Raw genomic sequence first — 21,701 nt, 5'->3', positions numbered from 1 at the left:
ATATCCGATAAACTCGGAATTGAAAAAGAACGGGACCAGGGATGTGACGGGTTCTCATTTTTAGCTAGAAAACCAAGCAAAGGGGAGCAGACTGCATTACCTTGCGAAAAACTGATTCTTTTGCTTATAGCTTGCAGCTCACTTACCATCTTAGCCGTTGCTAAGGCTACCAGAAAGAGAGTTTTCCCAAGTCAAATCCCTTAGAGAAGAAGAGTGCATTGGTTCAAATCGAGGATTGGAAAGCCACTTACGGACCACATCAAGATTCCAAGAGAAGGAAGCCTCTTTCTAGGACTTGGAGATATTAAAAGACTTAACCAGATCGGACAAGTCTAGGTTGTTTGAGATGTCTATGACGAAAAACGGAGCTTAGCATAGCTCTGTAACCCTTTATAGTAGCGACCGACAACCCTTTCGAGGATTTCAAATAGAAAAGGAAGTCTGCTATTTGACTGATAGAAGTTTTAAAGGAAGAGACTTTATTTCTTCTGCACCAGCTCCTAAAATGTGCCCACTTAGCTTGGTAGACGTTATTGGAGGAAATGTGTCTACATTTGGCGATAGCCTCTGCTGCTGCCCTAGAAAAGCCTTTCACTCTAATTGAGTCTGTAGATAGTCAAAATCCTGTTAGGGCCAGAGAGGATAGTCCTTGATGAAACCTCCTGACATGGGGCTGTCTGAGCAGACTTGGAATTTCGGGAAGGAGCCTCGGAAAACCTTCGAGTAGATTGATCAGGTCCAGGAACCACTCCTTCTGATGCCAGAAGGGTGCCACGAGAGTCATCTTGACATTTTGGTGAGAGCAAAACTTCTTTAATACTTCCAGTATCATTCCGAACGGGGGAAAAGCATAAAGGTCTAGGTTGGACCAGTCCAGAATCATTGCATCCGTCGCCCAAGCTAGGGCATCTGGGAACGGGGAACAAAACAGAGGAAGACGGTAATTCTTGGAAGTTGCAAATAGGTCTATGCTCGGTTGACCCCAAAGTTTCCAAAGGCTGGCACAGACTTGAAGATCTAACGTCCACTCCGTGGGAAGAATTTGCTTGTGACGGCTAAGCTCGTCCGCCAGGACATTGCACTTGCCCTGTATGAACCAGGTGACTAATCGTGTCTGGTTCCGATCCGCCCAACATAGAAGATTTCTCGCTACTTCGCAGAGAGGAAAGGAGTGTGTTTGTCCCTGATGTTTGATGTACGCCAGGGCCGTGGTATTGTCTGCAAGTACCGCTACAATCTTGCCGTGTACCTGCGTTGCAAAGTGTTGCAGACCTAGATGTATAGCCTTTAGCTCTCTCACATTGATATGTAATCCTTTTTCTTCTGACGACCACTTCCCCGAGACTTCCAGGTTCCCCAGGAGCGCTCCCCAACCTACACCCGACGCGTCGGAAAAGAAGTCTAGGTCGGGGCTCATTGGAGCGAGTGACTTCTCTTCTGAAAGTCTGTCTGTGGACTTCCACCACCGCAGATCCTCCTTTATCTCTGGGGTTATTGGAAAGATGTGGCGGTCCTGATGAACTTTTCGATCCCAGCATACCCTTAAATAGAACTGGAGAGGTCTTATGTGAATTCTTCCTAGTCTCACGAATTGTTCTAGAGAAGCTAACGTCCTGCCACTGGGTGGCGGAGCATGAACGAAGCGAGAGGAAGAGGTTTACTTTCCTCAGACAGTCTTCTACTCTCCTGGGTGACGGAAAAGCCTGAAAACTCAGAGAGTCCATCAGAACTCCCAAATAAGGAGTCCTCTGAGTGGGAATCATTTGTGACTTGTCGAAGTTGATTGTTAGTCCTAAATCCTGAATCAAGAAAAGAGTTTTCTTTAAGTCCTTCATGCATTGTATCTTCGTGGGCGAACGAATTAGCCAATTGTCTAGGTACAACAGGATACTCACTCCCGCTAAACGTAGCCAACCCGCCAAAGGAGCCAACACTCGAGTGAAAACTTGTGGGGCCGTAGAGAGACCGAAGCAAAGTGCTCGAAATTGAAAAATCTAGTCCTCGAAAACAAAATGTAGGTATTTCCTTGAATCCGGATGAATTGGGATATGGAAATAAGCGTCCTGCATGTCCAGGGAAACCATCCAATCCCCCCTGATGGATGGATGTCAGAACTGAGTGGATGGTTTCCATGTTGAATTTCGTTTCTCTACGAAGATGTTCAAGGCGCTTATGTCGAGCACCGGTCTCCAACCTCCTGAAGCTTTGGGAACTACAAAAAGGCGATTGTAAAATCCTTTCGTGTTTACTTTTCTCAATATTTCTATAGCCTTTTTGTTCAGAAGAGATGACACTTCCTTCAACAAAGCCGAATACTTCTCTGAGCCGATGGAGTAGGCTGTCAATACGACAGGCGTGTCGGTCAATGGCGGATTCTCCTTCAAGGGGATAGAGTATCCCTCCTTTAAAACTTTTACTACCCACTGGTCCACTCCTCTTCTGCTCCATCTCTCCCAAAGGAGACGAAGGTTGGCCCCTACTGGAGCATGAAGGACTAAATCCTCACTTGCGAGAGGATGATCTTGCTGAAGATTTTTTGATCGCTTGGGGAGCAAATCTAACCAAACCTCAGGCCCTGGGGCGCGCTCTCTGAATTCCTCCATGAAATGTCTTAAGATGCGCGAGCAGAGATGATGGTTTAGTTGAGAATGCAGGCTGATCCTTCTGGCACTTCATCGACTGAGTCAACAAATCCTGCGTTGACTTTTGGTGCAAGCTCGCTGCAATCTCATTTATGGTGGACTGAGGAAACAAATGCTGTTTGTCCAGAGGAGAAAACAGTAGAGCTGATTTCTGTGAGGCCGTCACACCCTTCAAAGTGAATGAGACCTAGAATTCACGCTTCTTTAAGACGCCCATGGCATACAGTGCAGCTAATTCATGAGAGCCATCTCTAACGGCTTTACCTGCACAAGACAGAAAATTATCCAGGCCTGTGAGTTCATTGCACAAAAGAGCTGGTTCTTGAATTTTCTTGGCAAGTGCTCCTAAACACCAGTCAAGAAAACTCAACACCTGAAAGGCCTTAAAAATACTTTTCAAAAGATGATCCATCTCCTGTGCCGAGAAGGTTTTTGCCAACGCGAGAGCCGATCTCCGTGCCGAGTCAATGAGTGCAAAGAAGTCCCCCTGGGAGGAGGCAGCCACTCCCAGGGAAGGAGCTTCTCCCGTTGCGTATGACAAATACCTCATACGCGAGAGACGAAAGGGAGGAACGTTAAAACAAGCTCTCCCTTGAACCCTCTTCTCGGAAAGCCAGTCCTCCACTAGTCGAAGAGCTTTCTTCGAAGATTTGGAGAGAACCATCTTCGGTAGTTGAGATGAATCCACAGACTGAGAGCTCATCAAATAAGACGAACCTGGAGAGGACAGAGAGCTTGGAGAGAAAAGTTCCATGAAATGCTGATGAAGGCACTTGAGGAGAGACGCATACGGCGTCGACGATGTATCCTGCTCCTCATCTTCATCTGCCGAAGAGATCGGAGAAGTCATCACAACTAAATCAGGGGGAGCCTGAGCTGTAGGCTTCTGCAAAAGGTTAAGGATGTTATTCAACTTGTGTTGCAACAATTCAAGAGAGGGGTCCAAAGCAGAAGGCTGGTCGGAAGTTGCAGGGCGCTTGGAGACTTGAGGGGTTTCGAGCTCTATGGGAAGATCGGCAGCTTTGGGGTGCTCCGACGAAAGGGAACGTCCGGCCACTTCAGGGCGCTTCGCGAGTCAGGGTGCTGAGCATCGGGGCGCTTAGCCGCATCAGGGCGCCTGGCTGCAACAGGGCGCTTGTCTGCTTCCTGGCGCTCAACGGGACATTTCGTCAATACTCAACGAGCCGAGGGAACAGGGCGCTTACTAGAAGACTGATGCTGCCCGCCCGAGAGGAGAATCGGGCTAGAACCTCGTTCCTGGTGAAGAGGAGAGGAGAAATGTTCCGGAGTGTCCCACTTGCTGCGTGACGGCTGAGGACTAAAGGAGGGCTCCCTCAATCTCTTGCAAGTGAGATGCAAGGATTGATCCTTACCTGAAAATCATCTCTTCAGCGGGCAAAATTTGTCAGAAAAACTCCAAAGACGGCTCTTGCGAGGCGACGACTCCTCAGAACTAGAAGAAAACCAATGAACTTCCGAGATGCCTTTCCAGCGGCTGTCTCTGGTCGCAACCTGGGATGCAACAGGTTGGACTGAGGGGACGACTGCTCATGGGCAGACCCCACTGACCTCCCTTGGGCTACCGGTATGCCTCCTCCCAGGTAGCAGGGAGTATGGCAGGGACCTGCGCCTAGGAGAATCAGCGGGACGAAACAGCCGCCTCCTTCACTGACACTTCACCTTTTGCACTATTTTCAAATTTGTCCATCAGGACACGCATTGATGCCCCTAACTGGGCCACTGTACTTACAACAAGATTTCAGCGCTGCTCAAATTTATTTTCAAGGCTGGCGAAGCGATCGGGTTCGGAAGTGATGGAGCCAGGAGAAGGAGTAGCTGGTTTAGAATAATTAATTGATGCAGGTGGGGAAGGGTTTACAGCTGGAGAACAAATAGATTTGTCAGCCTTATCTGATATGGGAGTTGAAGCCTGACTAGCTACTTTTCCGCTAGCTTTAGCGGCTGCTTTCCTCTTCCTATCTCTTTCTAGCTTTGCTAAATGAGAGTTTAAGGTCTTCCATTTCTGTTCCCCCTAATCTCTGCATTCGTCACAAGTCAAATCTATTGAACGAACCTGACCTCTGTAACCAGAACAAAGGGTGTGAGAGTCGTAGGTCGCTTTTGTCATCCATGTACTGCAGCCCTTACTGCAATACCGGAAACTAGAACTACTAGTGTCGGACATTTCCTAACTAGTCAAAAAAGTCAAATCCATGAAAAGCCAAATGAAAAAATGCCGAAACGGCTACAAATACTTCACCAAAAAAGAAAATACAAAACCAATACGAATTCCAAAACTCTGAACCACTGTAACAACACCAGGTGTTGATACTACAAGCAGTAGAAATAAATTGTCGTGTTGGCGGTGTTGTTCCTCTTTTGTACCCCGAAAGTGGGCGGGGCATAGTCACCTATACAAACAAAAGAATCACTACCGTGAATTCAGAATTCTAACTGCCGTTCGAGTAGAAACTCTTAGCTAAGTAATTACTGGGTAAGTTACATATATAAAAACTAAGATTATGCTCATCCGCAAAGATACTACACTGACCTAAAAATCTATAGAATCTACTAATCTTGTGAGACAGAACTTTAGAAACCTTTTTAAAAAACAAAGGGAGGAAATCATCAGGATCCTCTTCACCCCAGCTACCAAGACAATCAAGAATTTTCTTAACATCCCTAATGCAAAATTCACATTTTGTAAGAAAATATTCAGGATGATTGCTTAGCTTCAAAAGCTTGATGAAGCAGTTCAGCCTCTTCCTTAGGGCCAGTAACCAATCTAGCACCATCTGTTAGTAGTGGTGGAATGGAAAACAAGCCTGACCCAAAGGCAGATGATGCCAATTTGGTCCAACACAGATGAGGCTGAGTAATTCCTTAAGTTTCCTCTTTAAGGAATTATTGTAATTTCACTCAGCTACAGAAAAAGGAGCCTGTGTCTCGGTATCCATATCCTGGTGTATGGAACCCTGATGCTGAAAACCTGAGATGCCTCTCCTGCAGGGGGGGGAGGAGGCCCATCAAAAAACCCCTAAGGGATTGTTCTACACTTGGGCATACACCCTGTCTGATTCTATGAACAATACAGGTACATACTTCATTGAGAAAAGGCTGGGAAGAAAGTGCGAACACTTCCTATCCTAGACATGATGCTTATTCAACCCTCATTTCTTGGAAATCTATGAAGAAGCAGGGGAAAAAAGGCTGAATGGCCCCTGGCACCCTTGGCCCTCTAAAATTGAGCAAGGCCATGAGTGGTTGTCAGCGGGTTGTGGAAGGCATACTCAGGAAAACATAGGCAAGGGTTATCTAAGATCATGCCAAAACCTTCTTAGAAGATGAAACTTCTACAGGAAAGAAAGGAGGGAAGGAGAATCACCTCCTACTAGGTCTGGATGACAGGACTGCTTGGGCCTCATCACTTCACTGGACCCCTGACCCATTCCAAAGGAAATGGGGGAGGGGTAGAATGAACACCTGGATGTTCAATTCTCACCTGCTCATGTTGGCCCCGCAAGCCAAAGGTCCCATACTAGTAGTACAGGTACCCTGGATGGCCAAGATAGCCTGGCTTGCTAAACTAGATCAGTACCCCTGGGTACCAGGGAACCCAGAGTAGTGGTTGCATCCGTGCATCTGGTGGTCCAAGAACTTTGACCACACGGGTCTGCCTTGTTATCAGGACTGGAGGAGCCCAGGTAATGGTAGCTGCCCATGCACAAAGCCTTGGGTGTAGTGGTACTCATGGTATTGTTAGTGTGAACCCTGTTAGTCCTCTCCCTCCAGAAAAGGACCTAATGCTGGAAGTCTATCAAGACCTCCCACAGGGAGAGCTAGAAACAGCAGCCTTCTTCCTCCCTGCAAAAGATCTGAAAGAAGGTGGTAAAAGGCAACTCGATACAAAGATCAAGCTCCTCGATAGTGCCTGAGCTGCACAACCAGGTTGTGCTAGACCCTCTCTAATGGCCCTGAAGAGCTGGAGATAGAAGGGGCACAATGCTCCTGTCACCAAGGCCATCCAACCATGGAAGGACTATGAACAACAGCTCATTGCTCACAGAAAACTCAATTCAAAACCAAGAATTTGGGAACTGAGCGAGCAGCTGGGGAAGAGTCAATGTTTCCCTATCATCCTGATCACCTGACCAAGGGAAGATGGGGAGAACAACCCTGGACTATTGGCAAATCTAACCCAACCTGTAGGTTGGGTAACGAAAGTCAACAGTCTGTGTGAATGAGCTGTGCAAACCCCTCTCTATGTGGTCCTAAGGATTATGATGAGAAGGGTTGAAAGCATGGAGAACACTCCAAACCTGTTGCTGCCTGTAAACCCAGTCCATAGACCAGGAAAGTGAGGAGAGAAAGAGCCTCATGAAGGACTGAAACACAACTTTCTCTCAAGAGAGAGAAAGACAAATCTACTTGAAGCAAGCTCGAAAGCTTACAGAGAGAGGAGACGAAGAGAACCCCCAGTCTAACGCATTACGTAGCCTAATCCAAAACCCCCACTCTGGAGGATGTACTACCAGCTACCGGGATTTATCAATTAGGTCTAACTGCAGCAATAGTAAGGAACTAAAACTTTTACAAGGGCATAAGACCAAGCATTTGACTTTCCTGCAACAAAATCCATGAATTTTCCTAAATTGGCAACATGAAAGTAAAATTCTTCTCGAGCGACCTGTCTTGTGTGTTGCATCTGTTTACTGCACAGACCAAAAGAATAATGGGTATTTGGCTGACTCGTGCACTGTTGTCGCATCTCTGTGAGAAGGATGAATGGAAAACTGGGTAATGGTTGTAGACAGGGCAAAGAGCCCTCTTGCCTTGAGTCCCTTTATACTTGATCGCAGTGTCAAACCAAAGGCACTATTCTGGCCAAAACTAACAATGAGAGAATTCTTGGATATTGGATGGTCTGTCTTATGGAGTTCTGGTAGGACCATAAGAGTTACTCCCTAGAGGATGAAAAGTAGCTACACTACCAAATTCTTGGATTTGCATTCTGATCCACTTCAAATTCTAATAAATTTTTTCTTAGAATAAAATTTCCTAATTCATAACTCGTGAAATCCATGTATGACTTATTAGATACCTTGTACAGACAAATGAATGAACATGGTTAATGGCTCATTGATTTCATATTTCTCAAGAAAATAATGCACGAGTATACAATGATGCAGAGCACAAAATTTCTGATCTTATATAGAAAAACTTGCTGACATACTAAATGAAAAACTGATCATCAGTCTTTACCTTTAACTGGACGTAATAATTTCTACTGCATGTCTTTGCAAACTTGTCTGATGCTTTGTCATGTTTTTTTATAACTGGAGATATAGTTACTTTTGCTGCAATATAGGCATTCTGTAGTGAAAAATCAGCTAGCCTCCAAAACTCTGAAAATATCTTCTTACGAATTTCGAAACTTCCCAGTTTGGGGATACACCTGTACTTACAGCCACACTCTTTATCAAAGTAACATTTTTCATCCTTATATTTGCCTGTTGCAGTATAATATGAGTGACCTCGATTCCTTTTTGATTTCCGTTCCTCTCGACTCATCACAGTTGTACAACCAGGTTTCCTTGCGTTTCCATCGTCAGACATTATATTATATTTTCTGGACACATGAGTGACTTCATTAAGAATCCTGTTGGTCCCTTCACTGGCATTCACTACATTCACTGCCAAAATTTGTCTTGCGTTATTTTCAAGAGGAGTATGCATCACAAAAGTACGATCACAAGAGGAATCAGTGTTTGCTACAGTCTCAGTAGTATTATTGTTATTTTCTTGAGACTTATTTTTTTCAATGCGTCTATAAACCCAAAGGCTGACAGGGAGGTCTCCCTTCTTCTTTGCAAAGCATCTTATAAGAGGTATACATCCTTTTCACAGACACTTCTTTCCCTCCTACAACAGGCATTTCTGAAGGCATCTGAGTTGCCATAAGTCCATGTTCCTTTGTGCATGCTAAAGAACCAAAACCACTTTGCCTCCTCTGCCTCATAGCAACAATGTGCTCAACAACAAATTTTACGTCCTCTTCGGAAGTTTTGTTGCTTGGGGTATGCTGACCTCTTCTGTCCTGAAAAAATAGAAGACTGTTGTAACAAACATACAAAAATATTCAGGCTGTCTCCCTTTAGCAAGAACACAAACAATTTATAGGCTAATTTCCCCCCATAATGGAGGGGGGGTTAATGGCATCAGTGCAACGCACTTAGTGTGCTGTAGGCATTACAGTACTAAAGGTTGTTTGCAGCAGTGTCCCTTTGGCTTCTATAACAGCTGCACTTACTTTTCAGCCGTTTCTTTACATCCACTCCTGCTTCCTTTCTATTAGTGTAGCTCTAGTGCAAATATGGGGTTTTCTCTCACATCACCTTTAGTTCCATGTATTTCATCTCAATTATTTTCTGGATCTCTTTATATTGCTGTCCATTCCGTCTAAATCCTCTTTTTTCAGTTTTAAGTGCTTAGAGGCTGAAATTGTCTTGCCATTTAACGATTACAACTAAATTTCATGTGGTTCTGCTTTACCAAAGCATAACCTACATTTGGCATTTCAAATCAATCTAGGGACTCCCCTTTGTGAAAAAATGGATAGCAAAAACATGGACCAAATTATACAAGAAATGCACAATGAATCATGCATTCAAAAAATGGAACTGGTTTAATAACTATCAATAAATCTGACAGACTACAAGGTGATATATTAGCAATTTAATAATCAATCTCACTATACTGTACTGTACAGTAATTACTAGCTCATACATACATAAAGTATTCAGGCGTTATCCATTGCCCAAACCCATAACTTTTAGCAGTCTCAGGACATTTCTCAGTATTGTGTCATATTTTCAATTTGCATCCTTTTACTCATTCTGGGGTCTCTAAATTCCTAATAATTTTACTTCGTGGTGTTTGTCTGACACTGTTACAAAGAGACTAAGAGCATACACAGATGTGAAGGCATCTCATACTTCATGATGTCACCCCTTGTGAAGGAAACTGTAAGTACATTATAATAAGAAAAGTAAGAAAATAATAGTAAAAATAAAAAAAAATTACGGTACCTGCAAGGCAAAAGATAAAGAACAATTTACTGCTTGAAGAACTCGATCTAGACGTCCATTAGAAACTCCATGTAGACTGAGGAACATGGACTTGCAAACACGTACTTGTTTATTTGTGCTCTGAAAGAAAATCATGTTAAAAGTACTTGGGATGTGTAATGAGTAAAGAGTGATTTTTTGTCCCAAAATCAAAGTAATGTACAATATTAAACTGGTTATTTTTTATGCTGAATAGAGCATTAGCAACCTAAAACACAGTAAGCACACAACTTGATTTCCTTCATTAGTATGTCAATATCGAACAGTACATTCTACATTTGTAATGAACAAACAGCACCTCAATTTACTATTGCATATATTTTTATAAAAAGACAACAAATTTTAGGAAGTTTGGTTGGTAAAGTGTTGAGCTCACATTTAAGACAGAGCCTTGATTTTATTGGTAAAGTTTGGCGATGTGGTTGTGTTGGTACCACATACAGCTTGCATATTGTCTGGCTTTTTACGAAAGTTTCTCTACAATTTGTCCTGTATAATTTGGTATTTCTTGCTGAAGAAGGTGTTTTTGAACCAACACTACCTACTGATAAATTATGTGATCTTATTAAAGTGTTAGTGGAAGCTACTGTATTTGAATTTGAAGGTAACTTTTTTCAACAAAAAGCTGGAGTTTCCATAGGCTTGTCCCTTTCTCCAATATTCGCTAATTTGTGCATCGAGTTTTTTAAGAGAATATATGTGGAAAAATTACCAGACGATCTTAGACCGTTTGTATGGGTACGATTTGTGAATGATATTTTTATTGTGTACAAATCTGATGAAGAATGTTTCAATAAATTTTTATCGCTTTTGAATTGTTACGTTCCTTCCATTAAGCTCACTGATGAAAAAGTAGATCATAAATTACCTTTTCTAGAACTTGTAGTACATAGAGACAAAATTAATAAGTCCTTTAAATTTTCTGTTTATAGAAAGAACACAAATTCTAATCCCTACATTCATTTTTACTCTGACCATGATGCCACAGTGAAAAGTAACGTACTTACCAATTTATTTTTTTAAACATATACTGCGTGTGATCCAAGTTTTTTAGATAAGAGTTAAACTTCTAAGCTTAAAGTTTTCAAAAATTGTGTTATTCCAAATATTTTATAGAAAGTTGTCTCTCTAGAGCTAAGAGGATGTATTATCACTCAAGGGAAAGACCTGAACAATTACTATTCCAAAAATCACTTTCACTCCCTTTCAGCAAGGAGGAGCTTACAAATATTTCGCAAAAATTTAATAAAGTAAGACGGGTACAAGATTTTATCCCAGTACCCTAACACTGTTGAGAGAAAAATCATAAAAAACAACCCTGTAAACCTGTCCGAAGATATTGGTATTTATGCTACTGGTTGCTTGGGGTGATTCTTGCTATATCGGTGAAAGCGGTCGTTCGTTTGGTAAATGAAAAAATGAACATATTTCAGCATGTAAAGTGGGGAATAATTATAGCTCTATAGCTCGAAACGCCTGGGAAAGGGATCATAGAATAATTTTTTAAAATGGTAAAACTGTGTATAGAGTAAATGCTTTGACGGAACCAACAAAAGATGTATTGAAGGCGTCCTCATTACATTAAATAATGCCTTTGACGGAAACTTGGGCACTGTTGAAAATAATATTATAAGCGAAAAAATTTGTGAATGTGTGGGTATACATAATTTTAGAAATATATCCAATCAGTTAAATTCTTTCCAAACTCAAAGTAATAATAATAATTCAGAACAAAATCACCTTGTTGGCTCTTTAGTGGAAGGCTCCAGGTTTCTTTAGAATTGACAAGGGCCAACAACCTGACTACAGTTTTGCTTTCCATAATGATTATGTGTACGCATGGTTCCCTAATTTACTTTGCTTCCCAAGTTGTCTATCAGGCGCCCTATTTACGCTCACCACCGGTCGTAAGATTTGTAGAAAAGTGGGCAGAGCGTTGGACGTCGGTACGTGAATGTGGTTGTTTTTATAGCGACTTGTTTAAAAGTAGGTATAGATAGCCCATTCACTGTGAGACGTAGTTGTTCTATGGTTGAAATACGTATTCGTGTGTGAATGGAGGTTACTATAGCAAAAACTGCCATAGTTTCCAGTTCGCTGTTGGAGAGTACCTTGGCCATCACTCTACTTCTGATGCTATAAAAGAGCCCTGGACAAGATGCTAGGGCCTCAGAATTGTCGGTGGCCCCACGGACACCAGAGCTCCGTCCCTCGCTCTATCCACTGTCCTTTTCAAACACGTGGCTGTTAGGAAAGTAACTTTTGAAGTGAATCAATTCCCTCCTTCACTGGTCCCCCATAAGAAGAGAACTTCAGCTCCTAAAGATAGGTAATGTACCAGGATTTAAGGTTTTCCTTAGCCATGTTCCCTGTTATTCTCCAACTGTGTTTCCTTCCCTTTCACAGTGCGGTATAATTACAGGGAGACTTGTACTACTCACAATTTGTGCTGTTTAATTTGCAAAGCATTTATACAAAGAGTAACGTAATCGCTTGATGTTCGAGTTCAATCCAGGCATCTTCCATGCAATTCATCGATTCCCTCATTACACTGTTAGTCCCAGTTAAGTACCCATAAGTGTTCGATTGCAGGATGACTACCCGTCAGTGGAACTGTATCACTTCGTGTGTGTAGCTGCCCTCGCTGCTCCTTTATCAACAACTTTGAAGTGGGATCCCGAATCTGCCCCCCCTCATGAAATTCCCTTCATGTGTTTTTGCCTCATTACCCCAGAATTACAATTACACTATCATTCTTTTGATGTGTTTTCTTTGTAAATATAATGAATTAAGTTAAACCCCACAGTTTATCTAATCACTTCCCCCTTGAAGTAGCCTTTCAGGCAATTTGTTGTTTGTAATTTTAGCTGTCCCCTAGGCCAGAGTCCAGATTTTGGTGGTAATTAAGGTAAGCTGCACATCATCCTTATACCCCATTTATCTAGCAAGACCTCAGCTTTAAAATTACAACAATATACATATATATATATATATATATATATATATATATATATATATATATATATATATATATATATATATATATATATATATATATATATATATATATATATATATATATATATATATATATATAATTATATATATATACTAATATATATACACACACACATATATATAAATAAATATATATATATATATATATATATATATATATATATATATATATATATATATATATATATATATATATATATATATATATAATGATTTTTTTTCATGAGTACCGGGGCTGATGCCTCATAAGAAACTGAATATTTCAATTTGAAATAACTAAATAACTTTAAGGAGTCAGAGAGTACTTTTAAGGGCTCAGAGTCCAAGCCAATTGTCTCCCCTTTCTAACACCTCCCCTCAGATTAACTGAACACCTGGATGATTAACTGGGTATATATATATATACATACATACATACATACATATATATATATATATATATATATATATATATATATATATATATATATATATATATATATATATATATATGTGTGTGTTGTAATTCTAATAGCCACAATGCCCTCTTAACTTCTCGATTCTTGCTTTTTAGTATATGCTTGTAACTCTGATGAAATATCCAAACAGAAGAAGACATTGAAGAGCCTGTGAACACCGGTCGTGGGAAGCGAACCCGCATTTCCATATTCACAAGGAGTTCGTGTTGCCGACCTGACCGGTGCTCACAGGCTCTTCAATTTCTTCTTCCGTTTGGATATTTAAACTTAAGAGTTACAAGCATATCCACTGAAAAAGCGCAAATTAGAAGTTAAGAGGCATTGTGGCTATTAGAATTACATAAGTGTCTGGTAAAAGTGACCAGTAGATATATATATATATATATATATATATATATATATATATATATATATATATATATATATATATATATATATATATATATATATATATATATATATATATATATATATGTATATGTATATATATATATATATATATATATATATATATATATATATATATATATATATATATATATATATATATATATATATATATATATATATATACATATATATACATATATACATATATACATATATACATATATATAGATATATATATATATATATATATATATATATATATATATATATATATATATATATATATATATATATATATATATATATATATATATATATGTATATATATATATATATATATATATATATATATATATATATAATATATATATATATATATATATATATATATATATATATATATATATATATATATATATATATATATATATATATATATATATATATATATATATATATATATATATTATATATATATATATATATATATATATATATATATATATATATATATATATATATATATATATTTATATTATATATATATATTATATATATATATATATATATATATATATATATATATATATATATATATATATATATACCACAGGTGAAAAATAAGAAACGGGTGTAGGTCCTGACAGTTTCGACTTTATTTCCAAGCCATTGACGAAGGACTGATACAGAGTATGAGAAGTCACAAATATATATACTACAAGAACAGTACTGACGAACATACACAACCGTTAGAGACTACATATCCCCACTCAGGCAGTTGTCGAGGTAGGAGTGACCTTTAAACTCATTTAGCTAAAAATCACAATAGACTCTCAGGGGACATTGCTGATAAACAGACCATACCCCACCTCAGATCCACACCTGACAGGTGTCATGGAGGCGGAGTTTGGAAACTCATTAACATTACTACCCTCGTGCTGTGTTTACAAATATGATAAACTTATTTTCATACATCTCTACTGCCTACCTTAAAGTTTAAACAATTTACAAATTTCTTTTGATATTAAAGGATCAAGTTTATACATCCTTTGACTGATATTCATATTATGGTTGTAACTTTCTTTTATAAAGCTAGATTCAATGATGTTCCTTTCCAGTGCATTATTAGAATATACAATCCTTTTGCCCCTTCCCAGTTGATAGCATGATTGTTCTCACTAACATGTACAAAATATACCACTGTTCCTTGTGCATATGTCACACATTTCTTATGCTGTTCAATTCTTTTTTCAGTGCTTTCCCGGTTTGGCCAATATAAAAGTTGTCACAAGACTTACACAGAATTTTATATATACACCCTTTAGTATTGTCTGGGGAGTTCTTGATAAGTACATTTTTCATTGTTGTATTCTTCTTAAGTGCGACATTAACACCAAAATTCTTAAGAAGATGAGGGATATCTTTCATATTATTATCTTTCATATCCTGATAGTGTATTAAACAGTGCACTTGAAGTGGCAAAAAAGACTATGTATCAAAACCAGAAAGAACCTTACAACACAAAAAATTTGCTTGTTTTGCCTTATAATAATAATTGACGGCATAAGAAATGTGTGAGATATGCACAAGGGAACAGTGGTATATTTGTACATGTTAGTGAGAACAATCATGCTATCAACTGGGAAGGGGCAAAAGGATTGTATATTCTAATAATGCACTGGAAAGGAACATCATTGAATCTAGCTTTATAAAAGAAAGTTACAACCATAATATGAATATCAGTCAAGGGATGTATAAACTTGATCCTTTAATATCAAAAGAAATTTGCAATTTGTTTAAACTTTAAGATAGGCAGTAGAGATGTATGAAAATAGGATTATCATATTTGTAAACACAGTACGAGGGTAGTAATGTTAATGAGTTTCCAAACTCCGCCTCCATGACACCTGTCAGGTGTGGATCTGAGGTGGGGTATGGTCTGTTTATCAGCAATGTCCCCTGAGAGTCTATTGTGATTTTTAGCTAAATGAGTTTTAAAGGCCACTCCTACCTCAACAACGGCCTGAGTGGGGATATGTAGTCTCTAACGGTTGTGTATGTTCGTCAGTACTGTTCTTGTAGTATATATATTTGTGACTTCTCATACTCTGTATCAGTCCTTCGTCAATGGCTTGGAAATAAAGTCGAAACCGGTCAGGACCTACACCCCATTTCTTATTTTTCACCTGTGGTAATGTGTGATAAATGAATCACGTACAAAAGTGATAATAATCATATACAGGCGGTCCCCGGTTTACGACGGGGGTTCCGTTCTTGCGCCGCGTCGTAACCCGAAAATCGTTGTAAGCCGGAAAATCGTCGAAAATCGTCAAAAATCATAAGAAAACCTTACTTTTAATGCTCTGGGTGCATTGAAAACGATGTAAACTGCATTATTATTGAGTTTTACATAAAAAAAACCTTCAAATTATGATTATTCTGCCGTTTTGGGGCCATATTTCTTCCATCGCATCGGCGTAAGTCGTTGTAACCCCGAACATGCGTTGTAAGCCGGAAATAATTTCTGATGAATATATTTGAAAAGCGTCAGTAACCTCGAACGTCGTAAATGGCGGAACAATATCGTAAACCGGGAATGCCTGTATATATATATATATATATATATATATATATATATATATATATATATATATATATATATATATATATATATATATATATATATATATATATATATATATATATATATATATATATATATATATATATATATATATATATATATATATATATATATATATATATATATATATATATATATATATATATATATATATATATATATATATATATATATATATATATATATATATATATATATATATATATATATATATATATATATATATATATATATATATATATATATATATATATATATATATATATATATATATATATATATATATATATATATATATATATATATATATATATATATATATATATATATATATATATATATATATATATATATATATATATATATATATATATATATATATATATATATATATATATATATATATATATATATATATATATATATATATATATATATATATATATATATATATATATATATATATATATATATATATATATATATATATATATATTATATAGATATATTATATATATATATATATATTATATATATATATATATATATATATATATATATATATATATATATATTATATATATATATATATATATATATTATATATATATATATATATATATATATATATATATATATATATATATATATCCCTATATATATATATATATTATATATTCTTATATATATATATATATAACCGAAAATATATATATATATATACTATATATATAACATCGTATATAAAATCGTCAAAAATCATAAGAAAACCTTACTTTTTAATGCTCTTAAACAATTTGAAAACGATGTAAACTATATTATTATTGAGTTTTTACATCAAAAAACCTTCAAATTATGATTATTCTGCCATTTTGGGGCCATATTTCTTCCGTATATATATATATACGCCAATATATAATAACCCCGAACATGCGTATATAAGCCAGGAAATAATTTCTGATGAATATATTTGAAAAGCGCCATAATATATCGAACGTATATATATAAGTTTAAATAACTATATATATATAAACCGGGACTGCCTGTATATATATATATATATATATATATATATATATATATATATATATATATATATATATATATATATGTATATATATATATATATATATATATATATATATATATATATATATATATATATATATATATATATATATATATATATATATATATATACTATATATATCCAACCCAACACTGTCCTAGAACACTGAATAACAACCTATAAACTGTCTCCCTCTCTCTCTCAGCATCAATTTCGTGACAGTTTGCAGCTGTACTGTACTTCACCTGGGAAGCATCTCAAACGCTATGATCAGAATATGAATAAATTATGTATAGACGTTATTCATTTCACTGTTAGACCCTTCAACGCTATTTGTAGGCCGTTATGATCAGAATATGAATAAATTATGTATAGACGTTATTCATTTCACTGTTAGACTCTTCAACGCTATTTGTAGGCCGTTATAAGTCCAAATCATGCAATAAAAATTTAAAACAATATTTCCATGTGATACAGACAATTTTTTATAGGCCTAGGCCAATGATGTCTTTTTATGGCATGTGTTACTATAATGAAAGTAAACTTCACTGTCCAATTCATAAAAAGCTGAACCAACCCCTCAGTTCTAATTTAAACTCATTCATTAATATTGTATGAGAATAGACGTCTTTTTTTAATAGGAAATATTTAGTCTTTACTCTGTTATGCCTTCTTACTTCTTTCCTATTATTAAGTGAATTGCTGCTACAGTTTCATATTAAGAAAAAAAAAGGGGAAAAACACTTTCCTTTACAGCTAACTTCAATTCATGATACTGTACATATTCATTATACTGGTTTTAGGATCTTTTTTAACAAAATAGAATAAATTACAAATTATCTTTACAATGACATCAAATTCCTTAATGTAGAATGAAGTATAAATTTACATGGATCATTGCAAAAACTTATCGCTACACATATCCGCACGCATCTGTAAACTTGGTCAATTCGTACCCTGGTAATAACGTAATCGTGAATCAAACAAAATCTTTCTCTTCTTGGAGGAATGTTAGGCAACTGATTATTTATTGCTTTGAATAAATGCGCTTTGATAAAAGATAGAAATGAATATACAGTATATCATTCTAATATATAACCAGAAACAATTTTATTTTCCTAAATGACGGGAATACTATTCCTTACTGTGTATGATGACATCAGCATAAGGTATGAACTGTCGTGTTGTGTAAGCTGTGAGCGCTGCAACGTTTGTAGAAGTGCAGTAGTTGCCATTTCTAATTTAATCCCTGTTTGCATTGTAGATTCTGCAAGTGCCTTTCGGAAAATGTTTCCAAATGTAATGATCTACATTCCTGTACAGTTTTAATCTAGAATTGTCAGTCACTACCTTCCAAGTACAGGCAGTCCCCGGTTTACGACGGGTCTGGCTTACGACATTCCGTTACAACGCTTTTCAAATATATTCATCAGAAATTATTTCCCGGTTTACAACGAATGTTCCAGGGTTACGACACGTCGTACGCTGATCCGACGGAAGAAATACGGCTCCAAAACGGCAGAATAATCATAATTTGGAGGTTTTTTTATGAAAAACTCAATAAAAATGCAGTTTACATCGTTTTCAATGCACCCAAAGCATTAAAAGTAAGGTTTTCTTATGATTTTTGACGATTTTTGACGATTTTTCGGTTTACGACGATTTTCGGTTTATGGCGTGGCGTAAAAACGGAACCCCCATCATAAATCGGGGACTGCCTGTAATCAGTAACAGGCAACGTGCAAAGATACTCATCTTCTGTATACACTAAAGTGTTTTGCCAATTCATGATAATTAATTCCAACTATCAAACACTGGAGTGTCCAAGTGTGATATTTCGATTATTCCTGAACCCATTTAAACCAGCTTTATAACGAAATACGCCACCATAAAGTCACGAAGCAGTTGCTATTAGCAAATTCCAAAGGTAAAAACGAAGAAGACACTAATGAATTAATGAGGAAATTTGCATTTGTCGGGCTACCATAGTCTGAGGCTTTGCAGTGGGATGAGTTTAATATCACGAAAAAACTTGGAACTTTCCACCCACACTACTCATGATCCCCAGAACATTACTGAAGAAAAGGTGGACTAAAAACAAAAATTTAATTTGTTTTGTCTGTGTTCATGTCTGTCACGGGGTAGGGGTTTCATTTTGATTTAAAAACCTTCCTGGGGTGACGTAGAAGCCATGTGCAAAATTTTTTCTGGGTCTGTCAAGCGGTTCGGATTTCTATAGGGGACAAACAAATATACAAAAGAGAAGGAACCGAGCCGTTGCTCTTTAGCACACAAGGTGAAGCGAAGGGACAGGCATCTTGTACATAAAACAATTTATAAGCCAACGTTTCATGATGTACTGTCCAGTTGCATTTTCAAGGCTGAAAAAATTTTATACACTATGATAATAGTTTAACTTTGCATTTAAAAACATTCATACAAATTATATTGAAAAAACTAAAACACACAAAATCAATAAAAAGTATAAGATGAAAGATAAATAGGGAAACAGATTCAACATAAAACTAAACACAAGAACCCACCTGAGCAGTAGAAGTGAGGAGAATGAAAGAAAACATTTTAAAAAACAATGACAACATGTCTGTAAAACATCAAATTAGGCTACAAACAATTGTGTAGATGACAACTGTGTATTTAGAGTTGGAACTGTCTTTTTTATTAAAAGAGATTCTAAAATGTTCAGGTCAATTCCATTGTTAACTCTTCCGACATCTCTGAAGTCTTTATATTCTATGTAGGTTTTACTTATTTTGGAGTGATTTCTTAAGTTGGAATGTTCAGGGTTGGACAGCCTACTATCAGTTCTAAAACTAAGTCCTCTATGTCCTTCAATGCAAACCCTCAGCAGCCTTCTCATGCATTCAACATAGTCCCTTGATCACACCCTGGGCATGTATATTTATATACAACATTCAAAGACAAAAGGGGGCCGAGATGGTCCTTAAAGTGAAACACTGACCCGGTCATTAGTGGGTTTTTTGGAACAAGTTTAAGGTCAATAGTGGAGAGAACTTTCTGAAATATATGTAGACATTTCCTCCTAAATATACTATTGTGCAGAAAAGGAAAAGTAGAAAACATTTTCATTTTTGATGCAGTAAAGATCGTAGGTGGTGTATTTATTTTTTCATTCAGCATTTTCCTTAGAACCTTTGAACACAAGCTTGATGGAAAGCAATTGTCTTTAAAATATTTTATTAGGAATAAAATTTCTTGGTGGAGAGCAAACTGGTTTGATGTGTGAGTAAAAGCCCTGTGGAGTAGAGTCGAGATAGCATTAATCTTGAAGTTAAAAAAAACAAGAGCTGTAAAAATTCATACCAAGTCCTGTAAAAACACTCTTCATCAAAACTCCATGTAAAAGCCCTGGTTATCCATCAACAATATGAAGGTCCAAAAAAAAGTTAATCTATTGTCCACCTCCTTTTCCAAGGTAAACTATATTGGTGTGTTGGTTGTTAACAAATTTTAAAAATACATCAGCATCACAGTCGTACCGAAAGAGTGTGAACGTGTCGTCCACGTACCTCTGATAAAACAAAGGGGGGAAGCTTAAAGGGCAATCATGGGAGGTACGAGGACGACATGTTCACACACTTTCGGTACGACTGTGATGCTGATGCATTTTTGAAATTTGTTAACAACCAACACACCAATATAAAGTTTTCGAGGCATGGGATTATGTGAGGTTACACTGTATGTACGTTTCCGAGAAGTGTCCAGGTTCTGGTGAGGAACGTGTGTTTGTGCGTGTCTTTCGGGCGGAGTTCTGAGGAGTGAAGGAATTAGATTGGGTAAAGGGAATCATTCCCAGACCAACATTGAACCTTGTTGAAAGTCTCGAAGTTTGAGAAGTGTTGTGATCAATACCAGAACTGATTTGAACACTGGGTTTCGAGGTAAGGAGCATATCTATTTACCAAACTGTAGATTGTTTTCTCCATTTCTATAATATATATCTTTTTTTGAGTAATGTGAGAAGAATTCCCACATTTGTATGTTTTTGTGTTTTGGGAAACTAAAGAAGATTTTGCTTGTCTTCTTCAGATGTTCCGCTGAGTAAGAAGTTGAGAATGTACTCATTGGGAATATACTAGACTTGACCTATTTTTGACCTGTTTATTTTATTTGATGACCAAGGTGTTAGTCATTAGTACTGGCTGGTCTAGAAACATTAATTCGATGGATTGTGTATTAAAATTCCCTTTAGTTATTATTTACATTTATGTGTCCGTAGTTTTTGCTGAATTACTTTCGTTAAATTTGCAAATAAAGTTTAGTTCTGTATTTCAGTGTTTAATTCCAGTAGGCCTTTGTTTGAGGATAGATTCA

The 21,701-nt window shown here is 36.8% G+C and overlaps 1 protein-coding gene across 1 annotated transcript in view; it reads right to left on the bottom strand.

Moving 5' to 3' along the window:
• LOC136841713 (uncharacterized) overlaps positions 1-21,701 on the bottom strand; it is a 175,222-nt gene that overhangs the window by 120,524 nt on the left and 32,997 nt on the right. The window contains 3 exon segments of the mRNA XM_067108935.1: positions 7,905-8,495; positions 8,497-8,739; positions 9,731-9,850. Of these exon segments, the coding sequence (XP_066965036.1) occupies positions 7,905-8,495; positions 8,497-8,739; positions 9,731-9,850 (954 nt within the window).

This window comes from Macrobrachium rosenbergii, chromosome 9 (assembly GCF_040412425.1).
Source record: "Macrobrachium rosenbergii isolate ZJJX-2024 chromosome 9, ASM4041242v1, whole genome shotgun sequence".
NCBI classification, from domain to species: Eukaryota; Metazoa; Arthropoda; class Malacostraca; order Decapoda; family Palaemonidae; genus Macrobrachium; species Macrobrachium rosenbergii.
Note: the sequence above shows the minus strand (reverse complement) of the source record. Positions and strands in the feature narration are given on the sequence as shown.